At 40.2% G+C, this 23,224-nt stretch overlaps 1 protein-coding gene across 3 annotated transcripts in view; it reads left to right on the top strand.

The window, feature by feature from the left end:
* The window catches only part of DENND3 (DENN domain containing 3), an 83,315-nt gene that overhangs the window by 13,014 nt on the left and 47,077 nt on the right, over nt 1-23,224 (top strand). For 2 of the 3 annotated variants that reach the window (XM_030546379.1, XM_030546381.1), the window contains exons 2-8: nt 5,227-5,503; nt 6,244-6,359; nt 6,846-6,985; nt 16,311-16,422; nt 17,637-17,756; nt 19,524-19,742; nt 21,841-21,962. In XM_030546379.1, coding sequence (XP_030402239.1) covers nt 5,227-5,503; nt 6,244-6,359; nt 6,846-6,985; nt 16,311-16,422; nt 17,637-17,756; nt 19,524-19,742; nt 21,841-21,962 — 1,106 coding nt within the window. The remainder of the gene's footprint in view (nt 1-5,226; nt 5,504-6,243; nt 6,360-6,845; nt 6,986-16,310; nt 16,423-17,636; nt 17,757-19,523; nt 19,743-21,840; nt 21,963-23,224) is intronic. The other variant, XM_030546382.1, reaches the window with a different exon arrangement.

Raw genomic sequence — 23,224 nt, forward strand, 5'->3', positions numbered from 1 at the left:
TGTTGCATATAAGCCAGTTGCCAAGTGCTCCTCAGAAAAACAGTATGTAAAAGGTGACAGTGTTGTCTGATCAGAACTTACCAATCAAAACAACTGTTTAATCTTTTTCTAGGCAGACATTTAGTAGTGGATGTGTTTTACATTAACAAAAAAAAGGCTAATGGAAGCAAGGGGAAGTGAAGGATTTCTTACGCGCAACCCTTGAGATATGATAGTGGTAGTCAAAATGATTCAAGTCTTCCTGGTCCATGTAAAACCCTAACAAGCTGGTTTTGAAAATCTGGTTTCTTTCATAGATACTCTGTTTACATCCTTCACTCATTCAACTTTATTCTGTGCTTTCTTTCAATAGCAATTTTATCTCACATATTTGTGGGTTCAAATGACCTCTTTGATACTCTCACTCACTTTGAATGATATAAGATTTTAGCTGGCAGTAGAGTTCAGTGCAAGAGCTTGAAGATTGTAGTAAGGGCCTTTTGTTTCATTTTTGTAGGTTTGTTACTGGAGTCAAATTCTGTAATGACTGTTGACATGAAGAGTGTTTTTTGGTTGTAATGGTAAATGGATGGACCAGTTTCCCTTGGGCCTGATCTACACTACATAGTTTTACCATATCTGAACATGGTTGTGAAGAATCCATTTATTTTGCACAGTGTTGACTGTGACTTTGCACAGTCCAGGATAAATCACATCCAGCATTATATCAGCTAATTATGATTAAACCCATAGGCCTTCAACTAATTTGAGTCTTCAAATGATATTAAAACATGGAAAAATTTGCAACATTGGTTCTTGAGACCTGCCAACTGAATCCATGGACTGCATGGGAGGCAGTTGGAAAGCAGGAGCTCATCAGTGATGCTGCTGAGAAATAAAGGACCAGCCCAGTAAACTCTCAGCTATGGCTTTAATTCTTCTAGGAGTAGAATTTCTTCCTCCTCGTGGTGGTAGTGGTGACCCATTAAAAACAAACAAACAACTTTTAAGAATTAGGAGAAGCACAGTATGTGCAATAACATGAGAAAATAAGTCATGTTACTTTTAAAAGATACGACTTTTGAATTTTATATTTATGCTTTTTGCTCCCCCCCCATGATGACACTGCATCAGTTCTTAAAATTGTGTACAGTTAAACTACAGTAAAACTACTCTAATTATGATAATTTATTAGCAATGGTGTCTGGTAACTGAAATGAGGTAAAATGAAAACATTAAGGCAGAAATTCTGGTCCCTGTCACACTATTGTCATCATACAAATTCTGTGGCCAGGCTCCCTGGTTTCTGCCACACAGAGGTTTGACAGATTGGAAATTCTGGGTTTTCTCCATGTAAATGTTTAAGAATGGAAGGTTTTACTGAATTAAATACAAAATTACATAATTTTATATTTGTGTTCTTTATTTATTAGTGAGGGGCTGGCTGTAGCTCCATAGTTAAAGCTGAGTTGAGTCTTTTGCACTTAAAGCAGGGATTTAATCTCTGTGGTTTTAGCTATTAAAGCCTTCTATAATTCTTCCCTCTCCTCTCCTCTCCACATGTCCAAATTGTCAGTGATTCTTGCCATTTTCCCCTTTTTGTTTAAAAAAAACAAACTTTTCATTTGCCTCAATTTCTACATATATTGATTTCTTGCTTTCCTTTCTGGTTGCCTGCCTGCATTGTTTTCCTGTCCATACAAAGTGAGATGCTAATTTGATATCTCTCTTGCTTGTTGATTAGACCTCTTCATGCCTTACCATTTACCCACCATATAAAGTTTAAATTGCCTATCTTGCTCAAAACTCCACCTTGCACCATGTTCAGCCTCTGCACATCTGCCTTTACGCCCTGTTCATTTCTTTTTCTCACTCCTATCTTCTTGCCTTCTCTGTGCTGTGCTCTCTGCATGGGAGGACTTCTCTGTCCCAATGTGCATGTTCTAATCCTCTTTTTCTTCAAACTCCCCCCCCCGCGGCACTTCTTCCATGGCCTCCACAAATACTCTTCATGAAACCTTCTTTATTCCAGTGTTAGGCCTGGTCTGGTGGGCCGGGGGGGTGGGGGAATATTGATCTAAGATACATCGACTTCAGCTACGATATTCTCGTAGCTGAAGTTGCGAATCTTAGATCAACTTACCTCCCGTCCTCACGGCGCAGGATTGACGGCAGCGGCTTCCCCCGTCGACTCCGCTTCCGCCTCTCCCTGGTGGAGTTCTGGAGTTGACAGCAGAGCGTTCGGGAATTGATTTATCGTGTCTAGACGAGACGTGATAAATTGATTCCTGATAGATTGATTGCTACCTGCCGATCCGGCAGGTAGTGTGGATGTATCCTTAGATGAGAAGAGAATGAGATCAGGAAAACAAAACAAATATATAACATCAGCTGACTTTGATCCTGACAATAAGGTCACTGTGTCAGGACTGACAGTGCAGTAGAGAGAGAGGTTGGATTTAATGCTGCTGCTGAAAACAGTGACATAAAGGAACTGCCACCCCCACAAGATGTCACATTGTGAGGCTATTAAATCCCTGGACATAATCCAGAACTCTATAGCAAAGAAGTGTCATAGCCCTGAATGCAAGTGAATTATTAGTTGACTGATAAGCGAATTTGGTAATTGTCTTATAGAAGATTTAATACAAACTAAGATTGCTGCCATGTCATAAACAGATAGCTAAGGGTTAATGTCTCTTCCACCTGAAGCACCTGACCAGAGGACCAATCAGGAAACCGGATTTTTTCAACTCTGGGTGGAGGGAAGTTTGTGTCTGGGTCTTTGTTTTCTGTCTGCCTGCTTTCTCTGAGCTTTGGAGAAGTAGTTCTGTTTTCTAATCTTCTGTTTCTAAGTGTAAGGACAAAGAGATCAGATAGTAAGTTATATGGTTTCTTTTCTTTGGTATTTGCATGAATATAAGTGCTGGAGTGCTTTGATTTGTATTCTTTTTGAATAAGGCTGTTTATTCAATATTCTTTTAAGCAATTGGCCCTGTATTGTGTCACCTTAATACAGAGAGACCATTTGTATGTATTTTTCTTTCTTTTTATATAAAGCTTTCTTTTAAGACCTGTTGGAGTTTTTCTTTACTTCAGGGAAATTGAGTCTGTACTCCCCAGGGAATTGGTGGGAGGAAGAAATCAGGGGAGATCTGTGTGTGTTGAATTTGCTAGCCTGATTTTGCATTTCCTCTGGGTGAAGAGGAAAGTGCTTTTGTTTCCAGGACTGGAAACGGAGAGGTGGAGTCACTCTGTTTGGATTCACAGAGCTTGTGTCTGTGTATCTCTCCAGGAGCACCTGGAGGGGGGAAGGGAAAAAGGATTATTTCCCTTTGTTGTGAGACTCAAGGGATTTGGGTCTTGGGGTCCCCAGGGAAGGTTTTTCAGGGGGACCAGAGTGCCCCAAAACACTCTAATTTTTTGGGTGGTGGCAGCAAGTACCAGGTCCAAGCTGGTAGCTAAGCTTGGAGGTTTTCATGCTAACCCCCATTTTTTGGACGCTAAGGTCCAAATCTGGGACTAAGGTTATGACATGCCACCAAAGTAACTCTTTGTTTTTCTTGTGTAACAGTTTCAGGGCTAAGGGATAATTCCTTGCTACTAAACATTTTAGTGGGAAATCATGTTTTAATAGTGATCAAATTATGAATGTCTTGGTTCTTGATTACTTCATTAGAAGGTAGAGAACAACTGCCAATTAAGGGAGAAATGAAGCTTCAGACTCTTACCATGTCAGTAATATGTCAGTCACCAGCCCAATTTATTACATTAATATATTTTAAGTTAATTTCCATCCTCTGGATCTCCCAGTGGATACTTATCTAACCTTTGTCTTAGATTGTAAAGTCCTCGTGGCAGAGAAGTTCTTTAATTGTATTTTGTAGAAGGGTAATTTTTTCACTCTTAATTTCTTTTTGAAATGTGCTAAGTGTACTGCAGTAGCATAAGATACAGAAAAATTAGAAGGAATATATAATTTCAAAGATATTTTTGTATGTACACTCCAGTCTGGAGGAAATAGCTAGTTTGACCCACCCATTAAGACAGAGGCAAGCCATTTAAAACTTTTCTTAATTCCAAAACTTTCAATATAAAAAGGCCTGTTTTTAAATGAAGCAATGCAGCATTGATTTACTACTGTTGAGCTGTTCAAAATAGTGGAAATATGTACAGGAGGGAAAGGGCAGAATTGTGCCTTTGGGAATATATACTATGTTATATTTGAAGTTGAAAGTAAATAGCCATTGGTCTGATTCATCCTTCCCTTAGCCTTGAAAGAAAGATTTGAAGATTGAGACACACATTCAGTCACAGTGAGGCCTAGCTTCCTGGTTTCCACACACCCTTAGGACGCACAAAATTTGCTCTTACAATTTTGAGGTTGTAGAATTAATCTGTTCCTGCAGCCAAGGGTTTAGAGATGCAACTATTCAGATATGGCCCCACACTCAAGTCACAGGCATGTAAGGGAGCAGCAGCCGCCCCCTTGCCCATCTTCTGAAATCTTCCAGGGTAAATTGTTACAAAAAGATACAGCAAGAGTTTGTAGAACTACAGTATTTTTTTACAAAGCTACTTACCAGAAGGCATTGCAATTTGCCACACAATCTTATAGTGTTTGGCCATGTTCCTATGTAAGTCAGAGGGAAAACCTTCATTAAGGTCCATAGGTACCTCATTACACTCTTTGTGCTTAAAATGCCTCTTACCATATTTTTTTTTCTGTGATAGTGTTGGTAGCATGCATTTTTAACTGTGGTATAAAATGTGTGGTAATGTAGAAGTATGGTCTTTTTTGAAAACTAGTATAAAAGAAATAAAAATGTAATTTTTATGAAACCAAGGATACATTTGAGGGGATGTGGACATTTTCCTTTTTGTTCTTGTTTATCTCTGAGAAAACTGTAAGACAAATAGAACGCGTGAAAGGAGGAAAGTATCTTTTTGGTATGTGCTGACGTTAGTTTTGGAAGTGTTGCTTGCCAAAGAGAAATAATTGATATAGTAAGGCTTGAATCATGAATAGATTAAGATTAGGGACCTAATGCTGTGACCGTTGAAGACAAATGGAGTCTTTCCATTGACTTCAGTGGGCTTAGGATGAGATTGTGGAAGGGAAAATGAAGAAACTGGAAAGAAGGAAAATATATTCTTGTCACATTTACAATCACTAGGGCAGAATTGAAAATATGGCTAAATACATTTAAAAGAACAATAATAAATGTCTACTTATTTTGTTTTTAGATTGATCAGAAAAAAGAGAGAAACTCTCCTCCCCTTGATCCAGAAGTTCTGTCAGTTTTTGTGCCTCCGTTTATCAGCAAAGAAGCAATTCAAGCGACTAATATAAATAGTAGTAACTTCAATAAAACAAAACGACGTTCTTTCCGAAAAAAGAGAGAGAGACCTAAGGTTGAAAATGTGAAAAATCCAAATGGGGAACAGAAAGCTCCTGATACCGAAGATATTAGTGTTCCAAAAGATATTGATCTTATTGGTTTGCCACAACTATGCTTTCCAGGTATTATGTGGTTTTCATTAACTGTTAGTTAAGAAATGTTTATAAATATTTTATCAATTTGGTGACCTATAATAATAATACAGTCACAGACCTCTTCCCTTATTGTGGCGGTTTATGGATATTGACAAGTTAATTTTTTTTATTTGTATTATCGTAGTACCACACAGCCCTATTCATGGAGCAGGACTCCATTGTGCCAGGGACTGTACAAGTACAGAACAAAGACGGTCCCTGCCCAAGAGAGCTTATAATCAAATTTCTCTTTCCTATATTTGATGGTGTTTTTAAAGCTGTCTTCTCACCTCACCTCTTCTCTGCCTTTAGTTTGAAGAAAATATTTTCCTTCCAAATATGAATGAATACCCTTTCCCACTGCAATACTATATATATTAGGATGTCCCTAAAGTAGAGACCATTTCCCATAAGCCTCTTTAAAAAAAAAATAGGCAAAAGTCCATCAGCTGGACTTTGTGATATGTTTTTGGCATATCACAAATACAAAATGAGCTGTGCAGTGTTTTCATTTGTTCATTGAAATTTGTGTATGGCTTAAGATGTTGTGTTATAACAATTTCAGATCAAGTGAATTACGTAGGTGTGCTATAATCCCTTTAAAATGAAACATTACAGTGGAAGTAAAGTAGCAACATTTGCTATAACTATAGCAATGCAAGCTGCACTATTAAAACAAACTTTTTTTCAGTAATGTATGTTTTGAAAAGTACTTGTCTTATTTGCAGGAGGACTTTACATAACTTCTGAATCAAAAGAGGATCACATTCATTTTCTGGTCTTCACAGATGTCTGTGGTAACAGAACCTATGGTGTTGTTGCACAGTATTACCAACCTGTGCAAGTATGTTTTTTACTTTACACTTTTAATAAAGCTTACTTAAATATTAGGTAATAAATACATTTTGATAATAATACCTACTTAATTTGATGCTTCACATAAGTTATTGGATATTTGTATATTTTAATACCAATATAGAACAACTCTTACTTTAAGAGAAGTACTCCTCACTTAATACAATATTGTGCCCATATACTCAAGCACAGTTCCCATAGAGAGCAAAATTTGGCCTTAAGCATATTTTTAGGTGTTTTAATGTTTGTGAGTTGTATACTCAGTGGTGTTGCTAGATGTTCATAGTGCAAATAACTTGCTTTTAGCAGGGGGATCTAACCTTTACAAACTGAGAATTTTTTTTAAAGGAGTCTAAGGAGTTAGATGTCCAAATCTCAATGGGAGTTGAGTGTCTAACTTGCTTAGATTCTCTCAAAAATACCAACTGTAATTTCATGAGTAATATCACAACATTAATATGTAGTTTTCTTGTAGGATGGTTATATCTCTTCAAATGGGCAGGCCCACAGAGAATCTGTGCAGACTGCTAAAGCCTTTGGCTGCTTCATACCGTTTGCTATTTGTGTTATATCCAGATATCCATATTTTAATGCCCTTAAGGACTGTCTCTCTTGGTAAGTATTACTGTTATATCATTTATGCCTGTGCTGCAAATACATTTACAAGTCAGTTTTTTATGTACGAATTGTCAAATTTTGACAATGTAGTGGGAATGTTTGAGTGACAATAAAACTGGAGTTTGTTATAAGTGATTATGGCATGAGGCAGGGAAAAAACAAAATTAAAACAAAAGCTACCTGGATAGTAACAAAATAGAAATGCAGTTTCAAAGAAATTCCAGTGTTGATGTTCTTTGAGATTTTATCTGGCTGTGCAGAATTAATATCTGCAGGGAACTGATTTCTAATATAGGTCTATCTAGATTCTTCCTGGAAGATCTCAAATTCTACAGGTCTCTCTATTTGGGGAAAATAATTTTAAAACACTTCACTGTGAACAGAATAAATTTCACAAAGAGCCTAAGTAAACTTGTCTCTAACTGGTTAGACACACTGTGGAATAAGGTGACCTAACCACTGTATGTGAAGGAATACATGTTTACTTGGATTCTGATAGTCCACAGGCAAATTAGGAGGAGAGAATCTTTTAGTTTCCAAATCACACTGTTTTGAAGGCTTAACAGTGAGACTAATAATCTACATTCTAAAACTTCTTAAAATACTTCAGCTTTAAAGGTAGGTCAAGAGATGGGATGGAACTTGGGAAACTGTTTTGTTGACTATCGTAGCCTCAATTTATTATGGGGGATACTATCTCAAGTTTTCACATTTTCACCTTCAACCTTTTTAATATGTATATGCCTGTGTCTGAAGTGGATTGTAAACTCCTTAGGGCAGGTACTCTGTCTTTTTACATTTGTACAGTGCTGAATAACCTGCGGTTGTAGGCCTGCTGTAATAATCTAAATGGAAAAAAACAAGAGTTTCTGCTGTTTTTCAACTAATGAGAAGTCTCAAAAATACCAGGAAACTATACATGAATTTGACATGAATTTGCTGAATAGTTCTTCCCACCCCCAAAAAAGGTTGTGGAGGAATCCCTTATAAGCTTTAAGCCAGTGGTTAGAAAACTCATCGAGCATGTGGGCCACCAGGTTCAGTTAACCCCTCTGCCTGATGTGGAGAATGGGTCTGAACTTGGGTCTTCCACATTGCAAGCCAGTATCCTCACCATTGGGTTATGTGGGATATTGTGGAACAGGGTTCTGTCACTCTCCTGTTGAAGTTGTTCCATTTATAGTCAGTCAGTCATTGAAGAAGGGACTTGAACCTATATCTTCCACACTCTAGGTGAATACCCTAATCACCAGGCTATATAGTCACTCACTCACTTTCCAAGGCCCAATGATTAGCATTATGATTGACAATGAATAATTTATAGTCGTTCATAAAGACAGAACGGTTGTACTGGGTCAGACGAATATTCCATGTAGCCCAGTGTCCTGTCTTCCGTCATGGCCAATGCCAGGTGCTTCAGAGAAAATGAACAGATAATCGTCAAGTGATCCATCCCTATCTCGGATTCCCAGCTTCTGGGAAACAGAGGCTAGGGACACTTTGGAGCATGGTTTTGCATGTTAATAATTGTAAACCCCTCTTACTGATGCTTCGGAAGGGACAGAGCAGAGACTGGCTTCTGTAGTGGACAGTCTCCTTATAAATATGGAGCAATGGACAAACACCCATTCTGATAAAACAGAACCTTTCAGAGACCTAGGATACGATCAACAAAAGACTATCACTGGCCCATCTGTGCAAAGTAGCAGAAGTAAAGAGAGTTTTGCCCAGCTCACCTCTACCTTGACATAACGCTGTCCTCGGGAGCCAAAAAATCTTACTGCTTTATCGGTGAAACCGCATTATAGCAAATTTGATTTGATCTTCCACAGTGTGCAGCCACCCCCCCCCCCCCCGGAGCGCTGCTTTATCGCGTTATATCTGAATTTGTGTTGTATTGAGTGGCGTTATATCGAGATAAAGGTGTGTGGTCACGCCAGTTTCCTCATGAAACACTAGTTGGTAGATAAATTTAGATCTTGCATTCTCCTGGCTTTTAGCTCTCTGCAGTCTCCACAAGGAAAGAGAATATTTTCATGTGGGGAAAGCATTTGCCTCTGTCCATTTTATCTGTGTTCTAAAAATCTAATTCTGTGTGGAAGGTTGAAGCAAAGAGCTGGGGAGCATGCTCATTGTAGATGGAATATTAATGATCTCTAACTTCAGCCTTCAGCTTGTGATTTTTTTTTTAGCAGTTGCAGTTGGTTACTCAGATTTGGTTATGTTTAAGTTTCATGCAGCAGGTATGCAGCAGCCTTTATTTCCAGTGATTTTCTTAACTCCTATTGCAGAGAGCGATTTGGCTGATGGATCCATGTGGCTGCACATCCACCATCCAGGCTCCTCCCATTCCCCAAGAATGCTAGACCAGCAAAAATCCCCACAAAGCATAGGTTGCAGTATACAAAGAATGCAGGCTCTCTTGTGGGCTTTCTGTTGTTATAGAGCAGTGATACTCGGACTGAGGCTCGTGAGCTGCAAGTGGCTCTATAATGGGTCTCCTGCAGCCCTTTGCAGTGCATAATATTAAAATACTGTGTGATTTAATTATTAATCAATTAGGATGCTATTACTATGTTCTTAAGCAATTGTAGTTGATATAGTAATAACACTTCATCAGTCATTTTGCTGTGAGAATAATATAAATAGTAAATGAAACTCTCACTGTGGTGGCTCTTTTGAGTAATGCTGATCAGCAGTTTGGCTCCTGAACCACTGAGATCTGACTGTCCTTATTATAAAGGAACAGTATTATCCTCTATCTTAAGGTCACCTAACAATTTTTTCCAATTTTATTCTTTCCTTTTTTTTTTTTTTTTAAAGAACTGTAACACACTGACTTGAACAGGACTTTGAAAGTTGAAATGAGGATAGTTCTGGTGGCAAGAAGGTGTCTTTTGCTACTACTTATTCCGCTCTGAAGCTTGTGTGTGTGTATGTGAAAGATTCTAGTTCTCCCGGAATGCTCCTGTGCACAGTTCATATGCTCCAGCACCTCCAATGGACAGGATTTGGCCCTAAATGGGATTGATATTTTTATTCATACATGATATCTCTGAGGGATTTTTTATCTTTTTTTGGGCATTCAGCTCAAGTTCCTAACATAAGTCAAAGGGAAGCCAATGGTAGAAGTTACAACTTGATCTTGTCCCAGTTATTTTTTTTTAATCTGAGACATGTTCATATTTTGTAATTGGATACATTAAATCCTGGTGGGTACCTTGAGTCATATTACTGGCTTGGAAATTTCCATCAGAACAATCAAGATCTTTATATTCTGTACCATTAATCTTACTTTTATAAATACTTGTTGCATTACAAATGGGCAGTGCTGGTGATTCTAGTGCCAGAGTTAACCGAAAGGGAGACAGGGGAGTATGTGACTCTGTCTCCAAGGCAAACAACTGAGAGTCCAGACCATTACAAAACATTGTTGCTGTTGGATTAATCTACAGGAGTATAGCTCTTTTCAAGAAGTTAAGGGTTTCATTGAACAGGTATTTCCATTCCAGTGTGGTTGTATGCTATCCGTGTCCTGACACACATCAATAATACTTACCTCTAATATAACACTTTTTTCTCATCAGTAGATCTTAAGTGCTTTACAAAAATCAGTATCATTATCTCCATTTTACAGTTGGTGAAACTGAGGCACAGAGAAGCAGGAATAGAACCCAGGTCTCATGAGGCCTAGTTTAGTATGCTTGTCCCTAGGCCACAAGTTCTCCTCCTTACTAGCTAAACTGAAAAAAAGCATCTTTTAGTTGGTGGCAACCACCCATTTCTGAGTGAATCCCCTTCTTGGATGGATGAACATTCTCTCTCTCTCTCTGTCTCTCTCAACGTGTCCCCAAGTCTACTCTACAGAAGGTTGAGACATTTGTGAGCCAGCCCAAAGATGCTGTTAAAAGGCCTTCCTTTCTGAAAAATGTCTAAAGTAAATCATGCTCCGTTAATAGTGTTAGAGAACCCGTACACTCCTTTGTAATCTCTTTGCTTGAAGTATATTTTTTTGTTCCCACAGCTCATTTCCGTTGGGCAGGCTTTTCCAAGGCATCACTATCAGATACTATAGTAGTGCAGATACTCTCCAAGTTATTCAAACCTGATTTATGCAAATCCAAACTTACAGAAAACGTGCCGTAAGCTCTTTTTTTTTTTTTTTGGTGGCATAATTGTCGGGTATACGTTCCTGACTTACGCAAAATTTGATTTATGCAAGGCTTGGAATGCTTGCGTAAGTCGGGGAGTGCTTGTACATAAATAGGCACAGTTCTGTTTAAAGTTGTCTGTTCCTTTCCTTTTGTACATTTTTCCTTTTCGTTGATGCAAATACCAGGATTTAACCAGACTAATTGTGACACATGATTTATTGGGCGTGCTAAGATACTGTTTATGCCTCAGAACACTGACCGGCCTTCTCACTGTGCTGGTAATGTCTGTTGCATAGCCTAGTAGGTATATACTGCTGAAAGACTGAAGGAGCTCAGTCTGTTCAGTTTAACGAAGAGATGGTTAAGGAGTGACTTGATCACAGTCTATAAGTAGCTGTATCCTTCTCTTCCCTGGAAGCTGGCAAGTGCTCATGTTTTGCTTGTGCGTCTGATATTCTTAAGGATGATGAAGATCCTGGGGAGGTCCTAGTGGCAGTGTTGGGTAGGTGGGAATCTTCAGTCCACCTATCTGCAGCAGCTTTATACTTCTAGAAAGAATGACAGTTGGCTGTGCCTCCATCTGAATATGCACTGTATAACTCTGGTAGGGTACCTTGGTAGCTTCCAGGAACAACTCTGGCCTAAACGATGCAATAGGCAAGTTGGATCCACGAGCAGCTTTACTTCAAAGTAATATAGCAAAATACGACAGTGCAACAGAATAAAATAGGTACCTAGTGTACCAACTGTGACAAGATTAACAGGTGGCAGCTAGTGGTTGTGACTTAATCGCTACTCACTGCAACAGACTTATGTTAAAAAACAAACAAAGCCGTTAAACATCCACAAGAACATTCACCATCCGCACCTCCGGAGTGCGTGCTCCCTTGTAGTTTTAAAATCCCAGACCCTTTATAATTGTGGGTATGATGAACAGGAGTTCAAAGGTGGCTGGCACTAGGTATCTCTGAATTACCCTATTATCTGAATTATCTCAGATAATAGGGAGTGAGACACTTTTATATAGAGCAGGTTAAAACTGATACAGTGGTAGCTGGTAATAATCCCAGTTATAAAACAGCCATCAACTCTAAACAGGCAATTGCATTTTTGTACAAGCTCCCTGGTTGTCCGTCTTGAGTAGCCTGCGATGAGGTGCTGACTCGAGCATGAGGACTTTCATACCACGCCACCCAGGGGACTGACAAGGTTTCCCACAATATGGAGGATAGTCTCCGAGATAGTCACACTTGCCTGTGGGCACAACTCAGGTTCTGCCAGTACAGCCAGCGATTCTGGATGCAGCTTTCAGTAGCTGGCTACGAGAGAGAGTAAATGAGCTAGAGCTCACTGCTAGCAAGCCTGCAGGTACAGTGTGTCCTTAATACTGGTCATGTGGTTTCAACTGGGACGTCTGGGCAACTGAGTCTTGCAAATCTCTGGATCTAAATACAGGCAACTGCTACTAGTTCCTATGTTGCTGGATGCCTAAATCTGATAAGGTAGCACAGCTGACTCCCCTCCCTTCTCATGAAATTCTGGACACGCTTTTTCAGGCCATGATCTTTTTTTTTTTTTTCTCAGCTTCCTCTCTTTCTTCCAGCTACCCAGTTTCCCAGCCTGTCAGTACTGTGGGATCCTGTAGGATCTCCTGACTTTCCACTTCTGTCCAGATACAGGATTGCAGAGACAAGTTCAAAGTGTCCCAGAAGATGCCAAATGCTGCACTGTAGGATTTGTAGTCCTTACAGTGCCTAGCTGCTACAATTTAATTGGAAGTAGTTTGTAGTTTTTTGGAACCCAAGCACAGTACAAAGAAACCTAATCAAAACACCTCTGGTAAGGTCCAGAAGCCCCCATAATGGAAGGAGCCTACATACCTATATGGGGAACAGAAGTTTCATCAGAGGACTCTCTCCAGTGTCATATACCTTGCTATGAAAAGATCCAGTGACTGTAACTTGAAACTAGACAAACTCAGATTAAAAATGAGGTGCAAATTTTTAACCATGAGGGTAATTAACCATGGGAACAATTTACCAAGGATTATGATGGATTTTCCATCACTGAAATTTTTTAAAAGATGTGCTCTAGTAAGTTAAAATGGGAATATATTTAGGGAAGTCCTGTGACCTGTATAATACACGTGGTCGCTGTGGTCCCTTCTGGCTTTATAACCTCTGAACCATTATTTTTTTCAGAATTAATTTTTCTCTACTAGAATACTGAACACTTTTTGCAGGACCATAGCTCTGCTTGGAGGATTGTGGAAAGCTTTTCAATCTTAATAACTGAGCACCTTTTGTATGACTTAATTGGGGTACAATTTTTTACTTTTGCTCAAAATACCAGAAAGCTGAAAATCAGTTCTCCCTGCCCAAATTTTCAGATGTGTGGAAGACAGAGGACACTCCTCCTGGTTGAAATTCTACACCATTAGGGAGTTCGGCTGTACTTCACACTGACAGTCTAGGATAGCTGCAGGTATTCTGTTCTGAGGACACCTTTATTGCTATGTGGCTCTCTGAAACTGTTGCCTTGGTTTATTTTAATTTTTCTGTTACCTGTGCTGGAGAAGCAAGAGGTTTAGGTTAAGGTTTTCAAAAGTGACCGGTGATTTGGAGAGTATTAATTTTTGGGTACTCTACTCGCAGTTCCTTAAAGGGTCCCAGTTTTCAGAGCATGGGTGTTAAAGGGGCCCAGTTTTCAGTGTGTGGGTGCTCAGCACTTTCTGAAAATCAGGCCCCTCTGATGTGTCTCAAGTTGACCACCCAAAACTTGAGCCCCTCCCCCAAATCACTAGTGACTTTGGTCTTAGTGGCTAAATCAGGTTCTAGTGTTTGTTAGTTACACTTAGACATCCAAAACATTCCTGTTGAAATGGCAGCAGACAACTCGACCATCCTGGGAAGGGCAGCAGACAACTCGAGTTTTGCTTAGGATAGGGTAGGTAGATCAAATAATTGAAAAAGGAAGAGGTCTGTGGCAAGTGAGGTATTGGGAACTGTACTTTAAGTTTTTTTAGTTTTGGGGACAGGAAGTCTGGGGAGGGGTGCTGCAGAAGCCCATATTCTATTATGCAGAGGTAGTTGGAACTGCTCACAATTGAATAGAGTATCTCTTTCAGGTATATTGGGCCAGAGTGATTCCTCAAAACTCCAGCAAGGGAGAGAGCACTGCATTGTTTAGCCAGTATAGTGGTCTGCCTTGCTGTACAAGAGACCTGGATTTGATATCTTTTCCCAGGATCTTGTTCCCTGAGCTTCAGGGTCTGGGAGTTGTGCAGAAGCAGTGCATGTAGTGTGTTGTAGGAGACAACACCTTTTGTTGCTCAAAATCATCCTCCCCTTGGTTAATTAAGGAGCAGTGGTGACTAGTTCTAAAGAATCAAGCTTAGGCTAGTCTACACTGGCAATGTTAAAGTGCTGCTGTGGCTGTGCTTTAACGTGGCTTGTGTAGTCGCGTCAGAGCACTGGGAGAGAGCTCTCCCAGAGCTTTAAAAAACCCACCTCCATGAGGGGGCGTAGCTAGCCCCCAGCGCTGGTGCACTGTCTACACAGGCGCTTTACAGTGCTGAAACTTGCTGCGCTCAGGGGTGTGTTTTTTCACATCCCTGAGTGAGAAAGTTGCAGCGCTGTCAAGTGCCAGTGTAGACAAGCCCTTAGGCTTGCCTGGCCGAAGGGATGGGGCCATAAAGTGGGGTTGGAGGAGAAGAGATGGCAAAATCATGGGGGGAAAAGATTGGATCACTGTGGCTTTGATAGAGAAGAGTGTCATCATCTGAAAGGAGGGGCCAACTAGGAGTGAATTTTGAAACTATTGGCCAAATAATCTATACAGATTTCTGTTCAGGAGAGGACATTGGTCTAACTTTTCAAAAGTGACTAGTAATTTTGGGTAACTTACTTTTAAGTGGCAGACTTGAGATACCTTGAAGAGGTTTGAGTTTCAGAAAACATGAAATCCCCACCTTCTGGAAGTCAGGCCTCTCTGTGGTGTTTCAAGTTGGACAACCAAAAATGTACCCAAAATTAGTAGTCACTTTTGAAGAATTAGATGGTTGTATATGACTGCTGAATGGCTGGCTCAGTGCTAAGAAAGGTAAAGTCTGATTAGATCTTGTGTTTTAGACTGTCATTACATAACCTTGTAGTTTGTCAGAAAGGACTTCCAGCACTGAAAGTAGAACCTCTCTATGATATGACTCCTCCAGTTATTGGCTGGAATAAACTCTTACATATTTGTCTTTGTCTCCTAGTAGCTGATCAGGATCCACATTTTCTGATTGTGGGGAACAGTTGGTGGTCTCCAGTTTGTTGTTGTGCTCTGTGGAGCTCTGTTTCTTTGCTAGGCAGTGTGCAAACAGGGAAAGAAATGGTTACTTCCACGGAGCTTAAATCCCAAGTTAGACACAATCACAACTTCTATTGCACTGAAAATATGATATTGTGGTATGAATTGGAGCTGACAAGTGTCTAGACTTATTTTCACAGGCGAACATAATAGCATATTTATGTACAAAAAATGAACCAAAGCATTTAAAAAAAAAACAACAAAATCTGATAATGTAATTAAAATCGAAAATTATATGCACAAAAGTCAGGAAATTCAAAGTTCTAACTTCTTATAGTTATTAATTTCTTTTACAATGCATGCACATTGAATAACACATTTTATTGGTCATTTATTGCATTACTCTACATTTGTGCAATGATACTTTAGTAAATTGGAGTTTGACGTGCATTTAATTTCTCAGTTGTAATGCTGCAGTAGTAACTCTTTTTGGATTTTGCATTTTTAATTTATAACTGAATAGTGCGTGTGAACCTGCAAGAAACGGGCTAATTTCCAATAATCTCTAGCCTTCTGTGGTTTTGAAATGACTAAGAAGTTAAACTCCCAAAACAGAAACATTTGACAGACTTGCACACATGAAGAATAAATAAAGTTGTGTGCGAAAGATATGAAAGAGCAGCTTCATATACAGCAGCAATGTTAAAATCAATTGGAGCCTCTAAATTATCTAATAAACCAGCTGTTAAATAGTTGTAGTAATATTTTTATCCATACCAACAATTTTTTGAGTTTGAAGGTATCAAGGAAGAGTTTATTTTTTAGCCTCTTTGCATATTACATTTAAAAAAATATTTCACATACTTTAATTTCAGCTTACTGGTACATCTGAGACCTCTCAAGGATTTAGACGTTGATGATCGTATAAAAGAATTTGCAGCAAAATTATCTTTAATACCCAGTCCTCCACCAGGAACACTCCACTTGGTAATTAGTGAAGCTCAATTTCATAATTATTTTAACATTACCTGCTATAAAATACTAAGTATGTTGTTTGTGTAAAATGAGGCATATTCTGTAACACCAGTTTTAATGCCAGTGTGATGCCAATGAAGTCAGTACCTGTGCTTTGGGGGCACAGACTGCTCTTACCCTGTTTTCTAATGGACACATGGTACACCAAAGAGGTGGGGAGAAGGTGGGGCCATAGCTCTGCCCTTTCTGCACAGCAGATAAGATAGTGAGGAGAGGAAGGGTTGTTGAGTGGTTAGAGTGCTAGTTTAGTACTTGGGAGATGTGGTTTCAATTCCCTGCTCTGCCACAGATGTTTTGTGAGACCTTGGGCAAGTCACTTTACTTCAATTCCCCATTTGCAAAATGAGGACAATACTTCCCTATGTTATAAGGCTGTTGGGAGAATAAATACATTAAAGATTGTGAGGCTCTCAGATACTACAGTAATGGGGACCATATATAGGTGCACTCTAACAAGGGGTGTATTCTTGCTATGTGCACCTGGAAGCTTCAAGAAGCTGCTTTTGGAATGGTGCAGCTCTCCACAGCTCCGTCTGTGGGTTGTGTCTAAATGGCATGATTCAGCTCCTTCATTATTAACCTTGCTTATATCAAATCAATTATTATAAGCTGGTCTACAGTTTAAGTTGTAATCAGCAAGCAGTGAAATTACAAATTATGTTTTGGTAAAGTTTCTCAGTTAGAACTGAAGAAAAAATATTAGATAATAAAGCAGGTGAATCCAGACGTATATTGCTCTGGTAAAGGCAGAGGTAGCCTAGAAAGACAGAATGCAGTTAGACTAAACTTGCAATAGACCTAATTGACAAGAGTCCCTTAAAGATGTTTTTATTATGATTACATCAAAATACATTTTATAATTTTGTAAAAGTATTTCATTTCCTCTATTTTAATATCTGTTTCAGTATCTAAAATCTCTTATTAGACTGAAAAGAAACACACAGTGCTTTATAAATCTTTATGGAGATGGTTATTACTGAGTTTAATACTTCTAGTACTGCAATTATCTTTTGTATATAAAGCTAAATTTTAGGTTCTGTGCTTATATATATCAAATAATTTTCTGTCAGATAACTGTAATATTTTATTGTTTAGAATTGGGATTTAAAATTTTTATGGGACCATTTCTTCATTAAAAATTAATTGAAAATCATGTGTTACTACAGATATTTAATATGAAACCACTTCAGATAGTCTTTCCATCACGGGAGGATCCAGACAGCCCAATTATTGACTTGGATCTTCATCTTCCATTACTATGTTTCAAACCAGAACAGGTGCTACAGGTAATAAAAAAACAAACAAACTTTAAAGATTCTGTAAAGTGTCACATTTTTTATTTGTTACCTTGATTCGTTTGTTGTTTGTTCCCAGAAAAAAATCTGCAAGATGGAGTTCAGGTTGAGAGTACATATCAGTAATTTAGGGTTAAATACATTAGAGAGATGTAATTATCCCCAAATCATGCACTTGTAAACACAGGAAATTCAGAGCTAAGGTTAAAGTTAAAAGAAATTCTGACACATTAAAAATATATGGAAATACCCATTTAGGGCACTCAAACAATTTAACTCTGTGTAGTAACACCGTGCAATAAATATGTGTCTGATTAAGGCATTTGTGTGTTTTGAGGTCCAGATTAGATTAGATTAGATTAAACTGATTTTTAAAGACACATTAGCTTGATTATTCTTTTTTCTTCATGATCTAACATCAGGTGCTAAATTTCTTAAAGGACCAATTGTTAAAACTCCTAAACTAAACAACAGATTTACTTGAAAACTCCCATAAAATTCATTCCATACTAAAACAGTAAGTGCTGTAATTTTGGGGGAGTATACACTGTTTTTATTATACATAGCAGAGAATTCAATCTGTTTTAAATGTAAAACTCCACCAGCCATAACAATGGAGCCACAACAGGTGCCACTAGTATGTGTCTAATGTAATTAATGAAGAAAGGCAAGACAATGTCCTGCGAGCAGCCCCTCTTATTTTCTTAATACATCACCATTGTCCCCCTCAGCAGCTTCCTCTTTTGAACTGAAGGGCTGACTGGATCCTTGTTTCATCTGTGCCTTTGGTGTGTTCCTAGTGTGCATCTAATCCATCTCAGTTCAGAAAATAGGTAGTGTTGGCTTATTTTCTTAGCCATGCCCACTATCTCATGTATTTGTCTGCTTGCATTTGGTGCACAGCCAGCTTTTCCATCTGAAAATCTTGTGCATGATCACCTCCTTCTAGTGCAGGGGTCGGCAACCTTTCAGAAGTGGTGTGCTGAGTTTTCATTTATTCACTCTGTTTTAAGGTTTCGCGTGCCAGTAATATATTTTAATGTTTTTAGAAGGTCTCTTTCTATAAGTGTATAATAGATAACTAAACTATTGTTGTATGTAAAGTAAATAAGGTTTTTAAAATGTTTAAGAAGCTTCATTAAAAATTAAATTAAAATCCAGAGCCCCCCAGACTGGTGGCCAGGACTGGGCAGTGTGAGTGCCACTGAAAATCAGCTCGCGTGCTGCCTTCGGCACACGTGCCATAGGCTGCCTACCCCAGTTCTAGTGCATCTGGATACATGTGCATTTGGGTAATTGTGCCCATACAAGCTTAACAATTTGTGGCCCTTTTCTCTAAAATGTATGTGATCCATTTGTGTGTTTCATCAGTGCCTGGTTTGGCTTTTTATCCCTTAATTTTGGTGCTATAAAGGCCTCTTACGTTGTAGTCTTGTGGCTAGAGCCAGTGGACTGATAGCCAGGACTCCTGAGGAGAAATCCTGGTTCTACTGAAGTAATGGCAAAACTCTCATTGACTTCAGTGGGGCCAGTATTTCACCCCGGTTCTTATTCCTAGCACTCCACCTGTGTAAGAATCCTTTAACTTGTATTTGCTTCAGTTTATCAATGTGTAAAATGTGTATTACTGTAACACTGATCTCCCTGAAGGTGAACCTCCATTTGTAAATGGTAAAGTGCTTGGCGATGTGTTAACAGAATTTGTTCTACGTAACAAATATTACTACTAATATTAGTTATTTTCATTATTGTTTCCAGATTATAACTTGCATCTTAACAGAGCAGAGGATTGTTTTCTTTTCTTCTGACTGGGCCCTGCTAACACTCATAGCTGAATGCTTCATGTTGTACCTTCATCCTATTCAATGGCAACACACTTTTGTACCTATTCTATCTCATCAGATGCTGGATTTTGTAATGGCCCCAACGTCTTTTCTTATGGGATGTCACATTGATCATTTTGAAGAAGTTAGCCAGGTTTGTCATAGAACATTCCCACTCTGGCTGCCCATTTTCCCTAGGTCTGTTTAATAAGCCACCTCCCTTTCCTCAATTCAGTCCCTCTTTAAAACAAATTTTTGCCAGATTTCTTACAAAAAGATTTTTTAACTTCAACAGAACCATCATTTAATTATCAAGTGATTTTTATTCTTATAACTCTTGTCTTCTCCTTCCCCAACATGGTCTATGATCCTTGTTTGTTATGTGATGTCAGATTTGGGTCCCAATCCTGCAAATGTATGCTCAGATGTAATTTATGCACATGACTAGTCCCATTGAAGCCAGTGGGAATTTTCCTCTTGATAATGCGTTGCATGTATGTATGTGATTGCAGTATCAGGCCCTCACACTGTAAATTTTTCAGGGAGGGCCCATATCTTTGCTTGTTTCTTTGCGGCACCAAGCACAGCTTTGAAAATGCTTAATATTTTTGTGTAATACATGGGATTCAAATTCCTAATTCTTTGTCATGATGGATTTCCAGATTAGCATTTTTAACACTTCAACTTTAGCAATGTAAAGGTGAGTTTTTATAATGGAGTTTCAGAATTGGATTCACAGTTTCTTCTTCTTTGAATTTTAATATTTTAACAAGTGTTTTGTGGGTTGATATATAAAGAGCATTTTCAGTGAAAAATAAAACTGCATCTGCTCAAAGTGACACTGTCAGATGGTTTGGGCCCAAAATTTAGAGATCTACATTTGTTTGAGGGTTTGTGAGGGTATGGCTACACTATGAGGCTTTTAGCGACACAGCTGTGCTGCTACAGCCGTGTCGTTAAAAGGCATGCAATGTAGCTGCTGTTTGTCAGCCTGGAGAGAGCTTTCCTGCCGACAAAAAACTTCCCTCTCACCCACCCTCCATCTCCCACAAGCGGCAGTGGCTTTGTTGGCAGGAGAGCTCAGCTCCCTGCTCCTCTAAGTTCCCTGTGCAGCAGCCGCCCAGCAGGCTGTCAATTGCCAGGCACCTGTCCTCCCCCCACTCCCATGTGCAGCTCCTGCCCTCTGCCTTGGAGTTGCTCCTGGGAGCCTTCTCTTGTTGTGCAAGGGGGAGGGGAAGAGGAGTGCTAATGTCAGGGTGCCCCCTTCCTCTCCCCACTCCTTTACCTCATCAGACCATCTCCACAGAGCAGTGGGGGACATGACAGGTCTCAGGACGGAGGGAGCTTGCTGGCAGCAAGTTGAGACAGCAGCTGCTAATCTACTTAAAAAGGCAATGTACTTAGGGTGGGTCAGTATACTTAAAGGGGCAATGCACGTCTGTCTCTTTCTCTCTCTCTCTCTCTCTCACACTCACTCACTCACTCTGTGTGTCTCTCCCTCTGCCATGCTGTCTCCCCTCCCTTCATTGGTGCTGCCTTGTAGAGTGTGAAGCTACATTAATAACAATGTGTTAACCCTTGAGGGCTCAGCCTACTACTTGTTCATCATTTAACAGTAAGGCATTCCCTGGGAAATATCCTACCCTCTGACATTTCCACCTCAACCAAGCTTCACATTCATCATTGCCGTGTACAGTATTAAATCGTTTAAAACTTGTCCTGTGTGTGTGTGTATAGGTACGTATGTGCATGTGTGTGTACACCAGGGGCGGCTCCAGTCCCGAGCATGCCAAGCGCGTGCTTGGGGCGGCAAGCTGCGAGGGGCGTTCTGCCGGTCGCCAGGAGGGTGGCAGGCAGGCAGCCTTTGGCGGCGTACCTGTGGATAGTCCGCTGGTCCCGCGGCTCCACTGAAGCCGTGGGACCAGTGGACCCCTCCTCAGGCATGCCTGCGGGAGGTCCGCCGGAGCTGTGGGACCGGCGACCGGCAGAGCGCCCCTCGCAGTATGCCACCGTGCTTGGGGCAATGAAATGTCTAGAGCTGCCCCTGGTGTATACATAGATAGATAGATAGTCTTTTGTCTGGCGAAAAACATTTTCCCTGGAACCTAACTCTCCCATTTACATTAATTCTTATGGGGAAATTGGATTCGCTTAACATTGTTTAGCTTTAAGTAGCGTTTTTCAGGAACATAACTACAGCGTTAAGTGAGGAGTTACTGTATTTAATCATTAACATGTTTATTTTTAAAAAGGAAGCTGAAGATTTAATTCTAATCAACATCGATAATGGAGACATTACACATTCAAAATCATCTGTAGATGAGGTAATAATTCCAGATGTTCCTTCACAAGCAGCAGAAATATTTATAAAAAGGTAAAAAGAAACCTGAGTGATTTGTGGTGTAAGTAGGATAAGTCCTGGAAAACTCTCATAACAGATTTTGTTTACTTCATATAAATAAAAATATCAGACTGGGCAAGGGTAAATTGAACTTTTTGTACAGGTAGCTTTATACAGTTACAGTGCATATGTCATAAACACAACCACAGTATCCCTTCTTTATTATCTGATCAATGTAATGCTTCTTTCCTTATGGGTACTAATGTTGGTATTCCATAATTGTGATCAGTCTATACTGGAAGAAGGATAGACTCTGGGCATGGTTTAATTAGGCCACAGATTTATCATTTAGATGCCTGGGATTACCCAGCACATAAAAGTGTACAGTGCAGGTAACTCCTTAATTCTTTCAATATCTACCTGAGGGCTTTCGTCAGATCCTTCCCTCTCCCCTCCCCCCCCCCACACCTTTTCCATTTTGATCCCTAGCCAACCTGCTGCTGGGACCTTAACATTCTTTCCCTTCTACCCCCCAAATGAGGGCTAAGGAGGGGGGAGGGGTTGTCTCCCTGCTGAACTAGTCATAGGCGTTCTGAACCCCTCCTGTTCTGCTCCTTTAACAAACACCTCTTGCTGGTGCAGGAAGGGCTTGCCCTTTATCAAGTCCCTGCCATTCAGGTTCCTGGAAGATGAGTCGGTGTTGCCTTGCTGACCTGTTCTGTTTCTGCAGCAGTGTCTGTGCCTCTCTCTACGCCCCCTAGCTCTTAAAGTGGTATACCCCTTCCCATGGCAAGCCAGATGATGGCCACCCCATTTAAGGTGTAATGCAGTCATTGCCAGGGTTGCCCAGAGGATTCAGGGGGCCTGGGGTCTTTGACGGCGGGGGGGCCCCTGCTTCGGTTGTAATTCGGTGGCGGGGGGTCCTTCCGCTCCGGGACCTGTTGCTGAAGTGCCCCGAAGACCCAAAGTGGGCCCCCTCCCCCCACTGCCGAATTGCCGCCAAAGACCCGGCAGTTTGGTGGCAGGTTCCTCTTCAGGGCGGAGGGACCTGCCGCCGCCGAATTACCGCAGGAGCAGAAGGTTCCCCCTGCCGCCAAATTGCTGCCGAAGACCCAGAGTGGAAGAAGCTCCGGGGCCCCGGCCCTGTGAGAGTTTTCCAGGACCCCCGGAGTGAGTGAAGGACCCTGCCTCAGGGACCCTGAAAAACTCTTGTGGGGGCTCCTGCGAGGCCTAGGGCAAATTGCTCCACTTGCCTCCCGCTCCGGCCGGTCCTGGTCATTGCTGACTTATTAGAA

This window comes from Gopherus evgoodei, unplaced genomic scaffold, assembly GCF_007399415.2.
Source record: "Gopherus evgoodei ecotype Sinaloan lineage unplaced genomic scaffold, rGopEvg1_v1.p scaffold_44_arrow_ctg1, whole genome shotgun sequence".
In the NCBI taxonomy this organism is placed as follows: domain Eukaryota; kingdom Metazoa; phylum Chordata; order Testudines; family Testudinidae; genus Gopherus; species Gopherus evgoodei.